Source organism: Thunnus thynnus, chromosome 9 (genome assembly GCF_963924715.1).
Source record: "Thunnus thynnus chromosome 9, fThuThy2.1, whole genome shotgun sequence".
In the NCBI taxonomy this organism is placed as follows: Eukaryota; Metazoa; Chordata; class Actinopteri; order Scombriformes; family Scombridae; genus Thunnus; species Thunnus thynnus.
The window spans coordinates 2646705-2662349 of record NC_089525.1 but is presented as its reverse complement, the minus strand read 5'-3'; the positions used below and the strand labels follow the sequence as shown (position 1 = coordinate 2662349).

The 15645-nt window shown below is 40.3% G+C and overlaps 1 protein-coding gene across 2 annotated transcripts in view; it reads left to right on the top strand.

The window, feature by feature from the left end:
* The first annotated feature begins 13340 nt into the window (after positions 1 to 13340).
* The window catches only part of slc7a11 (solute carrier family 7 member 11), a 28482-nt gene continuing 26177 nt past the window's right edge, over positions 13341 to 15645 (top strand). Inside the window, exon 1 of one of the 2 annotated variants that reach the window (XM_067598511.1) lies at positions 13341 to 14309. In XM_067598511.1, coding sequence (XP_067454612.1) covers positions 14021 to 14309 — 289 coding nt within the window. In that variant the 5' untranslated portion in view covers positions 13341 to 14020. The remainder of the gene's footprint in view (positions 14310 to 15645) is intronic. The other variant, XM_067598510.1, reaches the window with a different exon arrangement.

Sequence of the window (15645 nt, the reverse complement as noted above, 5' to 3'; positions counted from 1 at the left end):
AGCAGTCATTGTTTTTCATTTTAATTTAATTTCACTGCAGGTTGCTTAGAAACCATTCCACCATGTTGTTATTTAATCATCTGGGAAGTTAAAATGGTGACTGACATTGGCCTATCATTACCATGAGTGACGGCTTTCACATTAAACATGATCATATGATCCATTGTTAACATAGAAATATAAATGGCTGCAGCTTTAAACGCTTATCCAGTAATTATGAAAGTAATGGGAATCAAATTATTTATATGGGTAACTATGAGCAAGAAAGAAAAAGATCTTAGACAGTGCTGTACACTTAGTAAACAAATTTGAATTCCTGTAGTTTTTCATAAATCTCCTCCTATCTGTATGCTTATGCCCTGTATTGGTAATGTTGAACTAGAATTTTCAGCTTTCATGAAGGGCCAACTTGAATTCTGTTGTAAACATTTTGATTGATCACTATCATTGCCGCCGTCACTGTCCTCCACTGGGGAAAAACACGCAGCCAGTCTGTGCTTGCTAGGTGATCCAGCTGTGTGTTCCCACTCTGTGGGAATGCTGGAGAGTCTGGGTGGCTGGGGCTCTTCTGCAGAGATGTCTACATGGATTCATTAGCTCAGGCAAGGGCGAGAATGGTACTGCATGTTTGTGTCGGGCAGTTTGTGCGGGAGACTCTGCCAGAGGTGACTGTGTCCTTGGCTTGCTCTGTCTTCACATTCAACATTTTTGTGGGAGGGCTGTCAAACTCAAAATGTATTGAAGTCTTTGTGTGTCTCTGCCTCTCTTTTGTCTCTCTCCTGCCTTTAAACACTTGTACTGACAAGAGTATTTAGCTGGAGGGGGAAGCGTATCAAATCTGCAAAGAGATTTTTCATCCCACACAGAGAGAACAAAAGAGAGAAAACCCTTTTTATCTCACCCTTTTTTTCCCTCAGTCCTTCTCTTTCTGTTGTTTGTCACCAGCGGCGGTTATACTTTGTCGACTACCATGAGCAGCTCACCCGATACAAACACAATTACTGAAACACTTATGCTTTGCCACAAACCTACTGCCTGGTGGTGACTTAAGGGAACATGAAACAGCTTTGCTGGAATCCTTTAGAAAAAAAGGTGTCAAGTTGACACTATGCTATATCAACTATAAAGACAGAAGTAATAAACTTCTGGTGCACTTTTCAAGAATGAAGCTAAATACTCATCAATAGAGAAACTGACCCTTCACTAAGCTTAGTTACTCTTGCTATACCTGTTAGGGGTTCCTTTCTAGCATTGCATACACACCATTTTTCAATGAGTCCATAGCTGTGTCTCAAATCACATACTTCTGTTAGTACACTTATATGTAGTACACTGTGTACACTATATATTACTGGCATAGTGCGTGAATTTTGACAGGGTAGTGTTGTCTCAAATCAAACACAGCCGTTGTGCACTTACTGGAAATGACGATCGCAAATTAGCATTAGCTAGCGTTAGCATTCGCGTTATCGCATTGCATTTCCTATACTTCTCAGTGTGAACACACTTATGCACTCAAAATGTTAAGTGTAAGTACAGAAGTATGTGATTTGAGACACAGCACATGATTTCTCCATTTTGCTAATGATTTAACAAGTTTCGCTGGCAAATTTGAGCAGCCATAGTTAGCTGGTTAACTAACATAAACTCCGTGAGCTTGTTCAAATCTCTCTCTGGCTGAGTTACTAATGTGCCTAACTGACCTGCTTGAAAATGAGAACCTTGCAAGACGGTATTATGTTAATTTAATTACTTATAATTACTACATATATAATATGTACAATACTAACTCAGCAGTGTGTAATGATGCAAAAAAAATGCAAAGCTAAAGCTAAAGGGGATAGGGATGAGGTTGGGTTCAGATTAGAGGCCTATCTGAAACCCCTTCCTCCCAGACATCTTTCCAATGAGGGAATTGGTGGGATGTCCTCTCAAGCTCTTGAGATTTCATGTGTACAACAGAGTGCAACACAGCGAATTCCTTCCCATAGACTTTACAAAAGTGTGCATGATTATCCCAATTTTTACAATGCTTTTAGCCCCAAGTGCAGCCATTCGGAACAGCCATAAACACTTTTTCCTTTAAAGATGGCCAGATGACACATCATAAGTTTCAAGCATACTTTCAAGCATCAAGGCCCTTAAGGTAAGAAGAAACACAAATTGGTGGGGAAACAGACCTCAAAACAACACTGGACTGGTGCCTTCCAGTAAACGAGGCTTCCTGTAATGTCACCTGTAACCCTGCTCAATAATGTAGTTAGCTAATGATATGCTAACTCTAGGCCTTAGCAGTAATAAAGCTAATGTTAGATTACTACTGTAGGTGATTACCTAGTTAGCTAGGCATGCTAACATAAGTGGTTTGTTTAAAGCAGACAAACAGTGTACATTTATTCTTTATGCTCAACTAGGTTTGGGTTTGGGAAGGCAAAATCCCCCCCCAAAAAACAAAAGAAGTCACCACCCTCCAAACTATTTGGAGACTTAGTATCTTTCTTACTACAGCCCCATGCACACCACTTCAACATGTTCAGAAATCCAAAGCTTGACAGACCTGCCGTTTCTGGTTGCTAAGCTATGATTGGACCATCTCTGTCTGTTTGAGAGAGGAGAGTTGTCACCCAGCAACGTGAAGTGTGCATTTTGCCAAGCACAACACTGGATTCTGTGTTGAAGTGGTATCAGACATGTTTTCAGGTCTTGATTTTATAAATGGATGCAGGTTGTTTCTGTGGATGTCATCTCAGCTCTCGTTTTGGAGCAATAATAATACCCATGTTCAGAGTGATGGTGAGAGCTATTCAACCTATGTCCAAATGATTGCTGGGAAGGAGTTTGGAGGTGGTTTGGAGGCGAGGTGACATGTTTTACAGTGTGATTTGGTTATTTGTAATTTGTCCAAAAGTAAAATCAAGAAACATGGACAGAGAGGTTACAATCTGTCATGAATGAGGGATGCATGATTGATTGAGTGATCAATCTTGGATGCCAAAACAATATGGTGCATTCAACATGTGTGTGTTGTGGAATACGCTGAAATGCCAGGAAGTGTCAGAGTCTGATTCCAGTCGTTTGTTCTCCTGCAGTCCTAAAACATGCAGCTGTGAGATTAGAGAGCCCAGCTGATTCTACAAGCTGTTTCTGCTGCTGTGGCTAAAACATCAGTGATAAGAGAGATACAGCGTATCAAAGAAAACCCCAAAATGTAATCTGGATATACAACACACAGTGGGAAAACTGTTTGCAGAAACATTCATCACCCTTATCATTGCAACTTTTTGTAAGAAACAAATTTACAAAATATGTGACAATAATTACACAGCAGCTTCACTACAAGCACTCCACTGTTGCACCATTTTCCTGAAAATTTCAGAACATTCTGTTGTGTAAAGAACTCAGTCTTTATCACTGTGTGGGTGTCCGGGAATCTCCAGTATGTCTTTATACAGAGATGAGGACTTTGGCCTTAAATTCCATCCAGTGTCTTTATCTCAAATTTGGTTTGGCAAACTGTATGGCCTGTTTCCACCCAAGCCGCAGGCTGTTACACTTTTTTTCACAAAAGACTTTACTACTACTCTCTTGTGGGAGGAGAGGAATGTGCAGAGGCTGATATGTGCTTGCCCTTCAGCAGTGTGTAGTATAACCTGACTTTCAATTGCATAAAGGAACATAATAAGGGTTCCCACATGCCTTAAAATAACACTGGAAACTAGAGAATAGTTCCTCAGTTCTAAAAAAGCACCTGTATATTGACAGAAAAAACTCTCTTCGTAAAGTATTTCCATATTTGCTACCAACAGCTGAAGTGTAGTCAAGACCATGGTATTAAGTAATTTTTGACCAAAATACAAAAATACTAAGAGTCTACAGCCATGCTAGCAGCTATACTGTACTAGCAATGCTTTAAGCTAAATGCTAAAGCCAGCATGCTAACATGTTCACAATGAGAGTGAGAGGAGCAGTATATTGTGCATGGAATCTGTGTTCATATTCTGTGTTTTGGTGTTTTGTTTACTCCATATGTGTGTGCTTTTTATTGTATTGTTGTGGACAATTTTATGGACTACTGCATGACATGTAAAGTGAAAGTTAGATTGCATGCTGTTTAATGTGACTCAGAGCACAGCCCCTGCACCTCATTGTACTGCCTCCCCACTGATTGCTGCTGGGACATGATTCACAAACCTACAATGGTTACTATCTTTGCTTAGTATTTTAGAATGCTAATATTAGCTTATTACACTAAACACAAAGTGTAGCTAAACTGTTGGGAATTAGTTTTTCAAGTATTTGGTCATAAACCAGTATATATGTCCAAAGTATTGGACAAGACATACTTTGACATTTCAGTCTAAATAAAAAATGTCAAGCTGCTGGTGGCACTGGAGGAAAAGTCAGGGGATCACCAAAGTCAGTAGAATCCATTGTCTGGAACCATGAATGGCATGAATTTAGTGGCAGTCTGTACAGCAGATGTTGATATATTTCACTGGATAATTGAAAACTTTCTAATGTTGCTATCAAAATTATCACTAAAAGGGAACTTCAACAACATTACATGCGGGATCAGTTTCTTCACTTTGGTTATTTACTCAGCCTGCAAAAACATTTGTATAATGCTTTCTGTTGGTCTGGATACGCTTTTTCAAGTCTTCCAACATAACCATAGTGGCATCAGAGTTATCTGGGATTGGTTTGGAAATGACTTATTTTTAGCAGAGTTCCAGTGTCTCACATGGCAGGAGGAGAAAGACATGAAGGATGCTATCAAGTTGTATGATGGTACTATATACCAGGGATGCGTCTCAACCTCATTTGGATTTGTCTCTGACTCAAGTGGTCTTAAAAGGACAGGTTCACAATTTTTCAGGTCTGTCCTAAAACAACAGTTAGGAGTCAAATGAAATGAGTCAAATGAACACTGACACAAGTTTTTCTTGCCATAATCATTCCTCCTATTCACACTGACCATTAGAAGATCCCTTCATAATGCACTCACTTACAATACAAGTGATCAGGGACAAAATCCACAGTCCTGTGAAAAAAAATGTATTTAAAAGTTTATCTGATGCTAATATGAGGATGCTGCAGTGGCCCTGAGGTGCGAAACACAATATTTCAGGGAACATGACAAGAAAACACAACAACATTTCACAAAAATCATATCATTTTTTGTTAAGTGTTGTGTTTTTTGTTTTTTTGTTGTGTTTTGTGAAATATTGTCGTCCTTTGCACCTCAGGGCCACCGTGGAATTCAGCTGTCTGAGTTAGTCAAATCAAGTGGATATCTTTCTTTCTAACAGTCAGTATGAACAGGAGAAATGATTACAGCAAGCAACAACCTGTTTCAATGTTCATTTGGGAACCTGACAAATGTTTTAAGACAGACTTGAGAAATTGTGAACCTGTCCTTTAACTGCAGCTCTGCTCACTTCATCATCTGTTTGACCATTTTTAAAATCTGTCTGTTGTAAATCCCCTAAACTTAACTTAATGGAAGTGCAATATTAAATGTAGATATTATAGTCACTGTTGTCTCATAATGATAAGGACTTATGTTTGCCCAATTCAGTTTTAAGGCTTTAAAAGAGCCTTGTTCATTTCGACTCATAGTAGAAAAAACACAGGTGTAACTAGTAACATTAATGACTCCACTCAGGTGTCACATTTAGCCATGACAATGAGCAAACACTATTACACCTATGCTTTTCCTGCTGTGACATGTTAAAACTGTCAAATGCTCTATTTTCCCTGTGCTTTGTATTAGGTCACTAAGTGCAAACTTAGAATTAGGTTATCTTCTGTTGAGGACTTCATTAAACCCTACCAAAATACTTTAATTCAACTCGCTACATTCATGCTGAAACATGCCGATGTCCCGTCTGAGCTGCTGAAGGCTAATTTCATCAGTGGTGTTCATACATGCTACGCTAGGCAGGTTATAATCTCTGTCTCATCACTGTGTTTGGTTGCAGGGCAAGTTTATCCTGCGACTGTAGGAGGCCCCAGGACAAAAATGAGCTGTGGGCCCCTGTTGTCCTCTTCCTCTCTGTGTGCTGTGTATGTATCCTGTTGCTTCAAGTACCCATCATGTGCAGATCACACTGCAGACTACACAAAACAGCTCCATTATATTTTACCCAGAGCCCCAGAAACCAACCAGTGCCCCTATACTGGTATACTACCCTGCCACAGTTCGTTTGTGGTAACCTGATTAAACACAAATCATTTCATGAATATGCACCATGTAAGAATAATATAAAATTAAATAATAAAAGGTATTTGTATAATGAGGGAGAAGGGACACCATGGAGTAAGGTAAACGACAACAGTTTACTGAGTTACCTGGAAGTCACTTACATTGACTTATGGGTACATACACTTAGGAACAGTGTTATATCTTTGTCAAGTCCTTTTGTTTCTTCCCTATTTGAACTTAGGTTTCATTCACTTTTCCTTATAAACAGAGTCTCTCAGGAGCCCTTGAAACTCTGCCTGATCTAGTGCCTGGTGGTTGTTCAGGAGGATTCCCTGTGGCTCTAAGGTGGATTCTGTTTCTCCTTAGAATGCCCCTGTCAGTCTCTACCAAGTATGACCTTGGCATGTTGGCAGTTCTTAATACAGTTTGTGGAGCTTCGTCTGTGGTGATCCATACTTTCTGTCCAGAGATGAGCTCTGGGAGTGTTCTCGACCGGTGGTGGAGGTTATAGTGTGCAGCTTGCTTACACCTCCCTTCCTTATCCTTCCTGCAAAAAGCCTGCAAGTTTGGCCATTTAGGATCCAGCTTACTTGAAAGTTGGGGTAGCGGCTCTGTATGCCAGTAGTGCTCTGATTTAGTCAGTGTCTTTTTTTCATAGACTCTTGACAGTCTTAACAGCACGTTCAACGTCCAGGACTGTGGTCTGGATCAGTGGCCCTCTGTACTGTGTTCTGTGTTTCTGGTGGTTCAAGTGGTTCCGCTCACTTTTCTCTCTCAGTGGGTCTTTGAGTGGCATGGTGACCGTAGCCAACTGTGGCACAAACTTAGCAAGACAGTTTGCCATGCCCATAAGGCGTCGCATGTCATATACAGATGTTGGCTCTGGCATCTGTAGGATTGCTTTAACTTTGTTTGGATCTGGCTCAATGTCTTTTGCGGAAACCTTGTGACTGATGAAGATCATGTGCTACACTTCTCGTTTAGAGTGAGACCTTCATCCTGCATCTTCTGTAGCACACGATGTAGTCTTTGGTCATGTTCTCTTCTGTTCCGTCCATACATTAACACATCATCTACATGACGTAACACGCCCTAAAAAACTCTTGAACATCTGCAACATCCTTTGAAAATGTTCAGGAGCTGATGCAATGCCAAAGGGTAGGCGGTTGAGGAGGTATCTCCCAAGAGGACTGATGAAGATAGTCAGGAGTTGGGATTCGCCAAAATCCAGGTCGAGCATCCAGTTTTATGTAAACTTTTGCATCTGGCATCATTGCAAGTATTTGGTCAACAGCCAGTAATATGTGGTGTTCTCTCTTCACTGCCACATTCAGTGGTGTGAGATCCACACAGATCCTGAGTTTGTCTTTCATTGGTTTTGGAGCAGCAACCATTCAGGAACACCAGACTGTTGGTTCAGCTACTTTTGATATGACTCCCATGTTTTCCATTCTATCTAGCTGCTCACATACTTTCTCTCTCAGAGGTAGAGGAACCTGTCTAGGCGTTGAGAGGGCGTAGGTTGTAGCCCCCTCTTCCAGCTCTATGTGGTATGACTCTTTCAGCTTACCAGGCCCTTGGAACACTGCTGGATATGCTGTTTTGAAGTCTGTCTCAGTCTGTGTCACTGTCACTTCATCAGCCCTGTGTACCAGTCCCACTGCCTCTACTGCTGGTAGGCCCAACAGTGGTAGTGTCAATCCTGCCACAAAATGCACATATTGATCTGGAGAGTGCCCTTTGGCCATCATTTTGTTCTGGAAGCAGCCTTTTATGATCAGGAGATTGTGACCTGGTCTGAACAGTCTTTTAAGTGGTCTTCGCAGCTTACTATCTTGCTCTGACTTGAAGACAATTTCTGGTATGGATGTGATGTCTGCCAATTAATGGCTCCCCATTCAGACTAAATTTTTCTCCATCCATAGCCTTGTAGTTTGTGAATCCACTTCGCCTAAGAACATGTAGTCCTGAGTACCACTGTCTGATGGGCCTGTGTATTGCTTGACCACTGCAACATGCTACAGCATAATGTCCCTTTTTGTGACACTTTCAACATTCATCGTCTTTAGCTGGACAGTCTTTCCATGCATGTTTGCGTCCTTTTCTGCATTAGGCCCTCTCCTTTTTACCTTGAGCATCTGACTTTTGGTCTTCATTTTGTCCTGTGTGCTGGAACACAGTATTCTTTTTTCATGTTTGTCTTAACGGCATCAACATTTGTTTTGCGGTCTCCTCCCACTGCAATGCTGTGCAGTATTGTATGTTGTCTCTTAACAGTCTCACTTTTTCTATTGCCTTTGCAAGGGTTAATTCTGAGTCCACTTGCAGCTGTTCTGACAACCTCCTGTCTTTTATCCCAACCACAATTCAGTCTCTTATGAGTTCATCTTTAAGCACTCCAAAACCGCAATGTTCTGCTAACTTGTGCACTGCTATGATGACTGCTTCTGCACTTTCTCCCTCTTGTTGAGATCTCATGTTAAACTGAGCACTTTTAAAAAATTGCATTGTGTTTCCCTACACATTGTTGTTAAAATGCAGCTCTCACTGCAACATATTTATTTTTATTTTCATCAATCACTGGCAAAACTCCCAAAATATCTTCTGCTGCATCCCCCATTGCATATAGGAGTGAATTCACCTGATACTCTTCGGGTTTTTCCTTTAATCCTGATGTGACATGAAATCTCTCAAATCATCTGATCCAACTTTGCCATTCTGACAGAAATGAGAAGTCAAAGGGCTCTGGATGTGATTTTTGTACAACTGCCACTGCCATTTCATCTTTCCCCCCATTTGTTTTATGTTCAGAAAAACTTTTATGCCGCGTCATTGTTTCTCCTCTTCTCTCCGCTGTGTTTGTATTTGGTCAGGCTCTGTTGCTTAGCACCTCACAGACTCAAGCAGACTCACTGGCTTTCTTTGCCTTTGAGAACATGCATCATTTGTTGCTGTTTTCTGCACATATTTCACTACTAAGCTGCTCCCCAAGTGTCTGCTCACTGAGAAAAACATCCGCAGCTTATAGCAGAGCACGAAGGCTTTTGAGTTCTTTTTCCCTCACACCATGTATAATGAAGTAGACAGGACACCATGGAGTTAGGTGACTGACATCAGTTTACTGAGTTACCCGGAAGTCAGTTAGTTTGCATTATGGGTACTGTAGTCTCTACCGCTACAGTATGAAAACTACATTTTGACTAAGGGCTCCTGTGTAAGATTAAGGGCCCTGTTTTAATCACACAAGCACAGACTGTGTGTTGGTCTTCAACCTGTTATTTGGGTTCATTCCTGCACAGCAGCACAAAGTCGTAAATTGTTGGCAGTTTTTCAGTCTGCATCAGTGTGGAAAGGCTTGTAAAACATCACAAACTACAGAAGACCACACGCCCCAGCTGATGCAAACAAAGACCTGGCTGACGATCTGAATTTCCTTTACTGCATGTTTAAGGCATATAATATTCAGACCAAATCAGGAGGTGCGGCATTCAGCCGCAGGGTCGAGCGGAGGTGTGTGGGGGTCTGTGGGCCTGTTTATTTGTGCTTTAGAACGTAACCACTGAGAAACAATCAGAAAATAACGTTTTATTGATCTGATTCACTGGCTTTCTTGCTACCAGTTCAGTTTCATTCACTGTCTAGTTTGCTCGACCACAGCTGCTCTCTTTCTCTCTCTCTCTCTCTCTCTCTCTCTCTCTCTCTCTCCCGCTGGTGCTCTCAGCTCTCTCTCTCTCTTTTTCTCTCATCGGGAAGCAGACAGCAAAGTCTAACTTTACTTTTAACGTTATCAAACGAAGAGAAATGTCCTCTCCTCATCCTAGTAATGTCTTTATACTCCCTCATGGCAGAGTTAACAGCTCTGATCAGTTTGATCTCTGGCTGTGATTGGTCAACGCAGATTTTAGCCTCAGTGATGTCGGGTTGCATCTCTCCAAAAGTTGACTCTGGTTCAACTTTCCAGCCGCAGTCCAGTATGGCGCCGCATTGACCAAAACAGCCGCAGCCAAAACACAGGAGCAGTTTGTTTCTTATGCCATCACCCTCATAAATAGCTGACCAGGGGCCATATTCATAAAGCTTCCTAGTGATGAAATTCTAAGAAAATTCTTAGAATTGTGATGAGTATGGAGGAGGACTTCTAAGAGTCTTAAGAGTTTCTTAAGCAGAGGAGAAATTGGCAGAAAGACAAAGAGGCAGGAGAAATATTCTCCAAACACTGAATGACAGTAAATTAATGAAACGCCACAGATTAGATCATGCAAGGATAATATTTGTGGTCGATCTCATCTCAAGATATTTGGCAACTAGAAAAATTTGGAATTTGCTGGAACCTGGAAAAAATAGATTTATACACTAACCAACGCTACTACTTATCTAGACAGACCAGTAATCACAGAAATTGATGAAAGCTGAGCCGTTTTTCCCCTGTTAATATCAAATAGATTAAATACTAAAATGACCAGCAGGGTAAATATATGTAAGAAAATAGATATAACTATCAGCATGTGAATAGGCTACTGCGCAAGTAGGCCTGTGTTTTCAAACATTTCATAGGCTACTTTTAAAGTGTGGCTTATAATTTATTCAACAGAGATGTTCATTACATAAAATAGTATTTATAATTACACCATGTCTTAATAGAGACTAAATTCTATGATTAGGCCTATTGATTCCACTCTCCATTCTATGTCCATTATCACTAAGAGTGCATTTTTATTTCTTTTCTTTTTTTTTTTTTTTTTCCAATCACACCTTTTAAAAGAATGAGTCATACCTAGCAACGGGGTCCACCACACCTCCTCACTAAGGTAAAAGTTTCTGTCCCTTCCTTGCTCAGAATTGCTCTGAGAATTTTCCTAAATCACGCCTCAGATAGGACTCCTGACTAGAAATGTTCAGGCTAAGTTAAGAGCTCTCAGAGAGCATTCTCAGAATGTTTATGAATATGGCCTCAGTATCATCTGCTATGCCATAGCTACACTTAGTTCTTGGTACAAATACTCATACATCCCAATTTCATTCCCATATGTGATACACATTATTCTTGTTGCAATACCACACTCTTGCACTTTATGTATAGTGTCTGTCTTTTATATAATCTGTACAGAGCTTATATATTGTGTATTGTCTGTAAATAGTATGTACATTGTCTGAATATCGCTTTTCAGACACCAGCAAATAAATCTGATTCTGACTTTGAAAGTGCAAAAGAGCTAGATGAAGGTGAATATAGATCAACAGGTGTGGTGATCAATAAATACACTCTCAGCCAGTCACATCATTGGTCTCGTAGCTCTGAAACAGCTAAGCCAATCACACAATGACGCTATTTCAGTTTTAATCCTACTGTATCTCATGTATGCTCATATCATATTGTAAGACAGCTCTGTGATGTATTCAAGGAAGAAAACATGACATGCCACTTTTGCTAAAAAAAAAAGAAACTTGGAATGGAGGTAGTGATGCACAGAATTAATGAGCTCAGTAATGTGATGTTTCCAACATATAAAGAATATTGAGTTATGGCCGTATTCAGACTAAATCAGGCGTTGCGGTGTACCTCTGCAGGGTTGTGTGAGTCTGATGTGTGTAGAGTTGTGTCTGGTTATTCTGCAACAGCCTGGCATCGTTTTCAAGTGATTTAATGAAAGTAAACACAGTGAACAACCGTGTGAAATGGCAATAATATAATGTTATTGCTGCGTGTTTGTAGTGACGTCATGCCAGAAACAGTTAGTAGTTCTGAGTCATCTAATCTCAGCAAAATATCAAAGACCCACTGTCCACCAAAATACCAATCACAGGGTCAGGAAAATACCTGGCAGCATTCACTGGGAAGAGGTCAAAGGTCATGGACCAAGCGTCAGTGGATGGCTGGAGAGAGATCAAGGAGGACATTCACATGTGACGACAGAGACCGTTTTTGAACAGAAAAACCCAACATACAACCTCCTGTTAGCACCTGACTGAATCTCTATATTTTTGTCAAGTGATGACCAAATCTGCTGAAGTAAATGTAAATGTCAGGCAATTGAGATTGAGATGTTCCTCTAAATTACACAAATAACAGTGGGGATTTCCTGTTAAACTTACAAAAAAACACCCTCATATTTGATACCAGGAACAAAGACACATGAATCCAGGAATGAACAATACACCTATTGTCAACAGTTTGTCCCAAAGTGCGTCATGAAATGTCTTTGTGTATTATATGTAAAAAAGGCTTCTCTTTCCCATGGTTTTGGGGTAGTGAAAGACCGTCACAAGCAAAAATCTCAAAACCACAGAAAAATCTGAAACTATCAGGGACAGAAAGGGAAATTTGTGTGTGTTTCACAGTCTGATATATCTTATTCCTCTGTGCTGTAGAGCTCCACTGTTGTTCAAAAACTATTAAAGACAAACACTAGTTGATTTTGACTCATTCCTACTTACACTGTCATCCTGCTGAAAAGACTACAGCACCAAAGGGGATTAGTTAGTTTTTTTTTGTTTTTTGTTTTTTAAATCCCCACTAGCATTGCAATGGAGCAATATTTTCATGAGTAGATCACCACTATGTTTGCATCATTACTGGCATCAAGGCAACAACTACTGGAATATGGACCCTCAGTTCATATTCAAATAATATTTAAATGGTTTGACAAGTAAAACAAAACTCATTTCAGTTCATCAAAACACACATATTGCAAAGAAATGAGAGTAAACCTATTTTTCTTTCTTCTTAAGACCTGACTTCAAAACAATAAAGCTGTTTTGAAACTATTTCTTAAAGTTAAAAGAATACATCTTAACCTGTCTTCAACCTTCAGCTATGTGAGATCAGCATTCATTTTGATCTCTACTGCTCTCACTGAACAGCAGAGTGCAGTTTAAGTGCAGTTTAAGTTTAGATGTGTTAATATGAATGATATTAGAGGGAGTGGAAAGTTTTGTGTGTGTATGTGTGTGTGTGTGTGTGTGTGTGTGTGTGAGAGAGAGAGAGAGAGAGAGAGAGAGAAAGAGTGTCTGTATTTGTGTGTGTGTGCAGTGTATCAGTTCCAAGTAAAGCCCCGGAGGGTTTGCAAACACTTTCCTGGTTTCTGTTCCTTTTAACATATTGTACCACACCCCTCTGCAACACACAACAGTAATAGTCTGTCAGAAAGTGTGTGCTGTCCTATCACGGCTTGTTCCTGCTGGTTGTCATTGATGTATCTATTCCGGGACAAACACAGAGGCGGATAATGAATGAAAACAGGAAAACAGACAGAAGATAAACCGGAGAGCCGGCAGAGACGCGGAAGTAGGTGAGGTGTGTTTGAAAACCCTCTCTGCAATGTCATCATTACATCGCACCAAAGGAGTGCAACAGCTCACCTCAGTGACGCACAGCTGGTTTTAGAGGCAGAACTACAGAGATAATTAAAACAGAGAGAGAGGGAGGGACTTCAGAAGTAAGTAAACCAAACTCAGGATAACACGTCAATACAGACGAGAGTAACAGACAAAGAGGCACTGGAAAGTTTGGTAAAGTTAGAGAGGTGAAGAGCATGCACCCGGGGCTGTAGAGGGAGATTAGTGAGCGGGGCATGAATGACAATAAGAGAGAAAGGGAGGACAGAGAGAGAGAAAGAGAGGGAGCCTGAGGAGGACTTTCCCCCCCTGGAATCTAGTTTTACTTCCACTGTTGTAACTTTGCCTGCCCCAGTCACACCGGCAGACAGCAGAGGGACCAGTCACAGGTGAAACACACTTTGAGTCCATTCTAAGAAAAAGAGAGACTGTGTGTGTGTATGTGTGTGTGTGTGTGTGTATTAGACAGTGTTTAAAAAGATGACCAAAAGGTCTACATCTAGTCAAAAAGATGGAGGAGTCTCAGCAAACGGACACAAAGTTTCCCAAAACGGGAGACAGTCAGATCCCAGCGGGCAACTCCTGGAGAAGGACGATAAAAAGGTGGGACTGGGGAAGAAGGTGACCCTTCTCCGAGGGATCTCAGTCATCATCGGGACCATCATCGGAGCGGGCATCTTCATCTCTCCAAAGGGAATCCTTAAGAACTCGGGCAGTGTGGGAATGTCTTTGATAGTGTGGATCGCTTGCGGTGTGCTGTCGCTCTTCGGTGAGTTGGTTAACAGGTGTGTCAGTGAATGGCTAAGCTGTCCTTTCTGCTGTCAGAAGAGCTACAATGAATGAGATGATGCTGTAGTGGAGTCTTTTTAACATGTATATTGTCTGTACACAGGCTAAATAACTCGTTACAGCAAATAAAGTAAATAATACACACAAGTCCAAATGTATAGTAGTTTGACAGTGTGGCAGATATCTTCTTCCAGGAGAGAGTGCTTACCAAAAACATTAACATATGAACATAACTAACATTGTCATACATAAAGGGCATCTATCCAGTAACTACCCAGAATGAAGTTTAGCTTGTATTTGTGTCCAACTTATGCATAAAAACAGTTTATTATCTAAAAGCAAAGGTCAAGCTTGGTGTTTATATGCAACCTATATCTCCTTTATTACTAGTAACAAATATTATGCTTGGCTTATATGTGCAACTTATGTGGAAAAAATAATGGTTTAGTTTAACAAAATCCTTTCACCTCTAAATTGTTCACTATCTAATAAAATCCCACATAACATATTTTAGAAAAAAAGGCTTGTATATATATACTGAATTAACTAAAAGCAAATGCTGAGCTTTTTTAATGTGCAACCTATTAAAATGCTTTATTTACTCAAACCAAGGTTGTACTTGGAATTTATATGCAAATAATAGGTTTTATTACTAAAAACCATCTGAGGAGTTACTGCTTTCTCCTTTTGACTGGATTTTTTTCTATATACACACATATATACAGGTATACTGAGATGAGAGTATCACTGTCAGTCAGTGCAGTTATAAATCTAAAGTTAAAATGAAAACCCCCTCTGAGTTTATAATGTCCTGCTTTATTTGTTTTGAGACAGCCTAACATGACTGAATAACCTGACATGGATACTTTTTACAGTGTGTGAACACACACTTGCTGCCACTCTACAGAAATGTAAATATTAGCATTGTCGTCTAACAACTGTTAACGGCTGTAAGAAAGCAGTGATGTAATTGTGTGTCACCCAGTACAACTCCACTCCGGGGCCTGCACTCTGTCTTCTCTTAGTCACACTAAAGTTGCTTAAGATTATGATTTTGAAATAAATATTTTTTTCATGAACACAAATAAATCAAACCTCTCACTTATAATAATCTGGGTCACTATTACATTGGGCTAACATTCAGGTCTTCCTTTCCAAAACACCCACATATCCCCATAGTGTGTCATTTGACATTTAGAGGCTTGATGATCTAAAAGTCAAAGAACCTGCGGGCAGATAGTGATCCAAACTCAAGTCAAACTGATCCAAAAGCAACAGACTGGACAGATTTGTGTTCACAAGCACATGTTTACTTT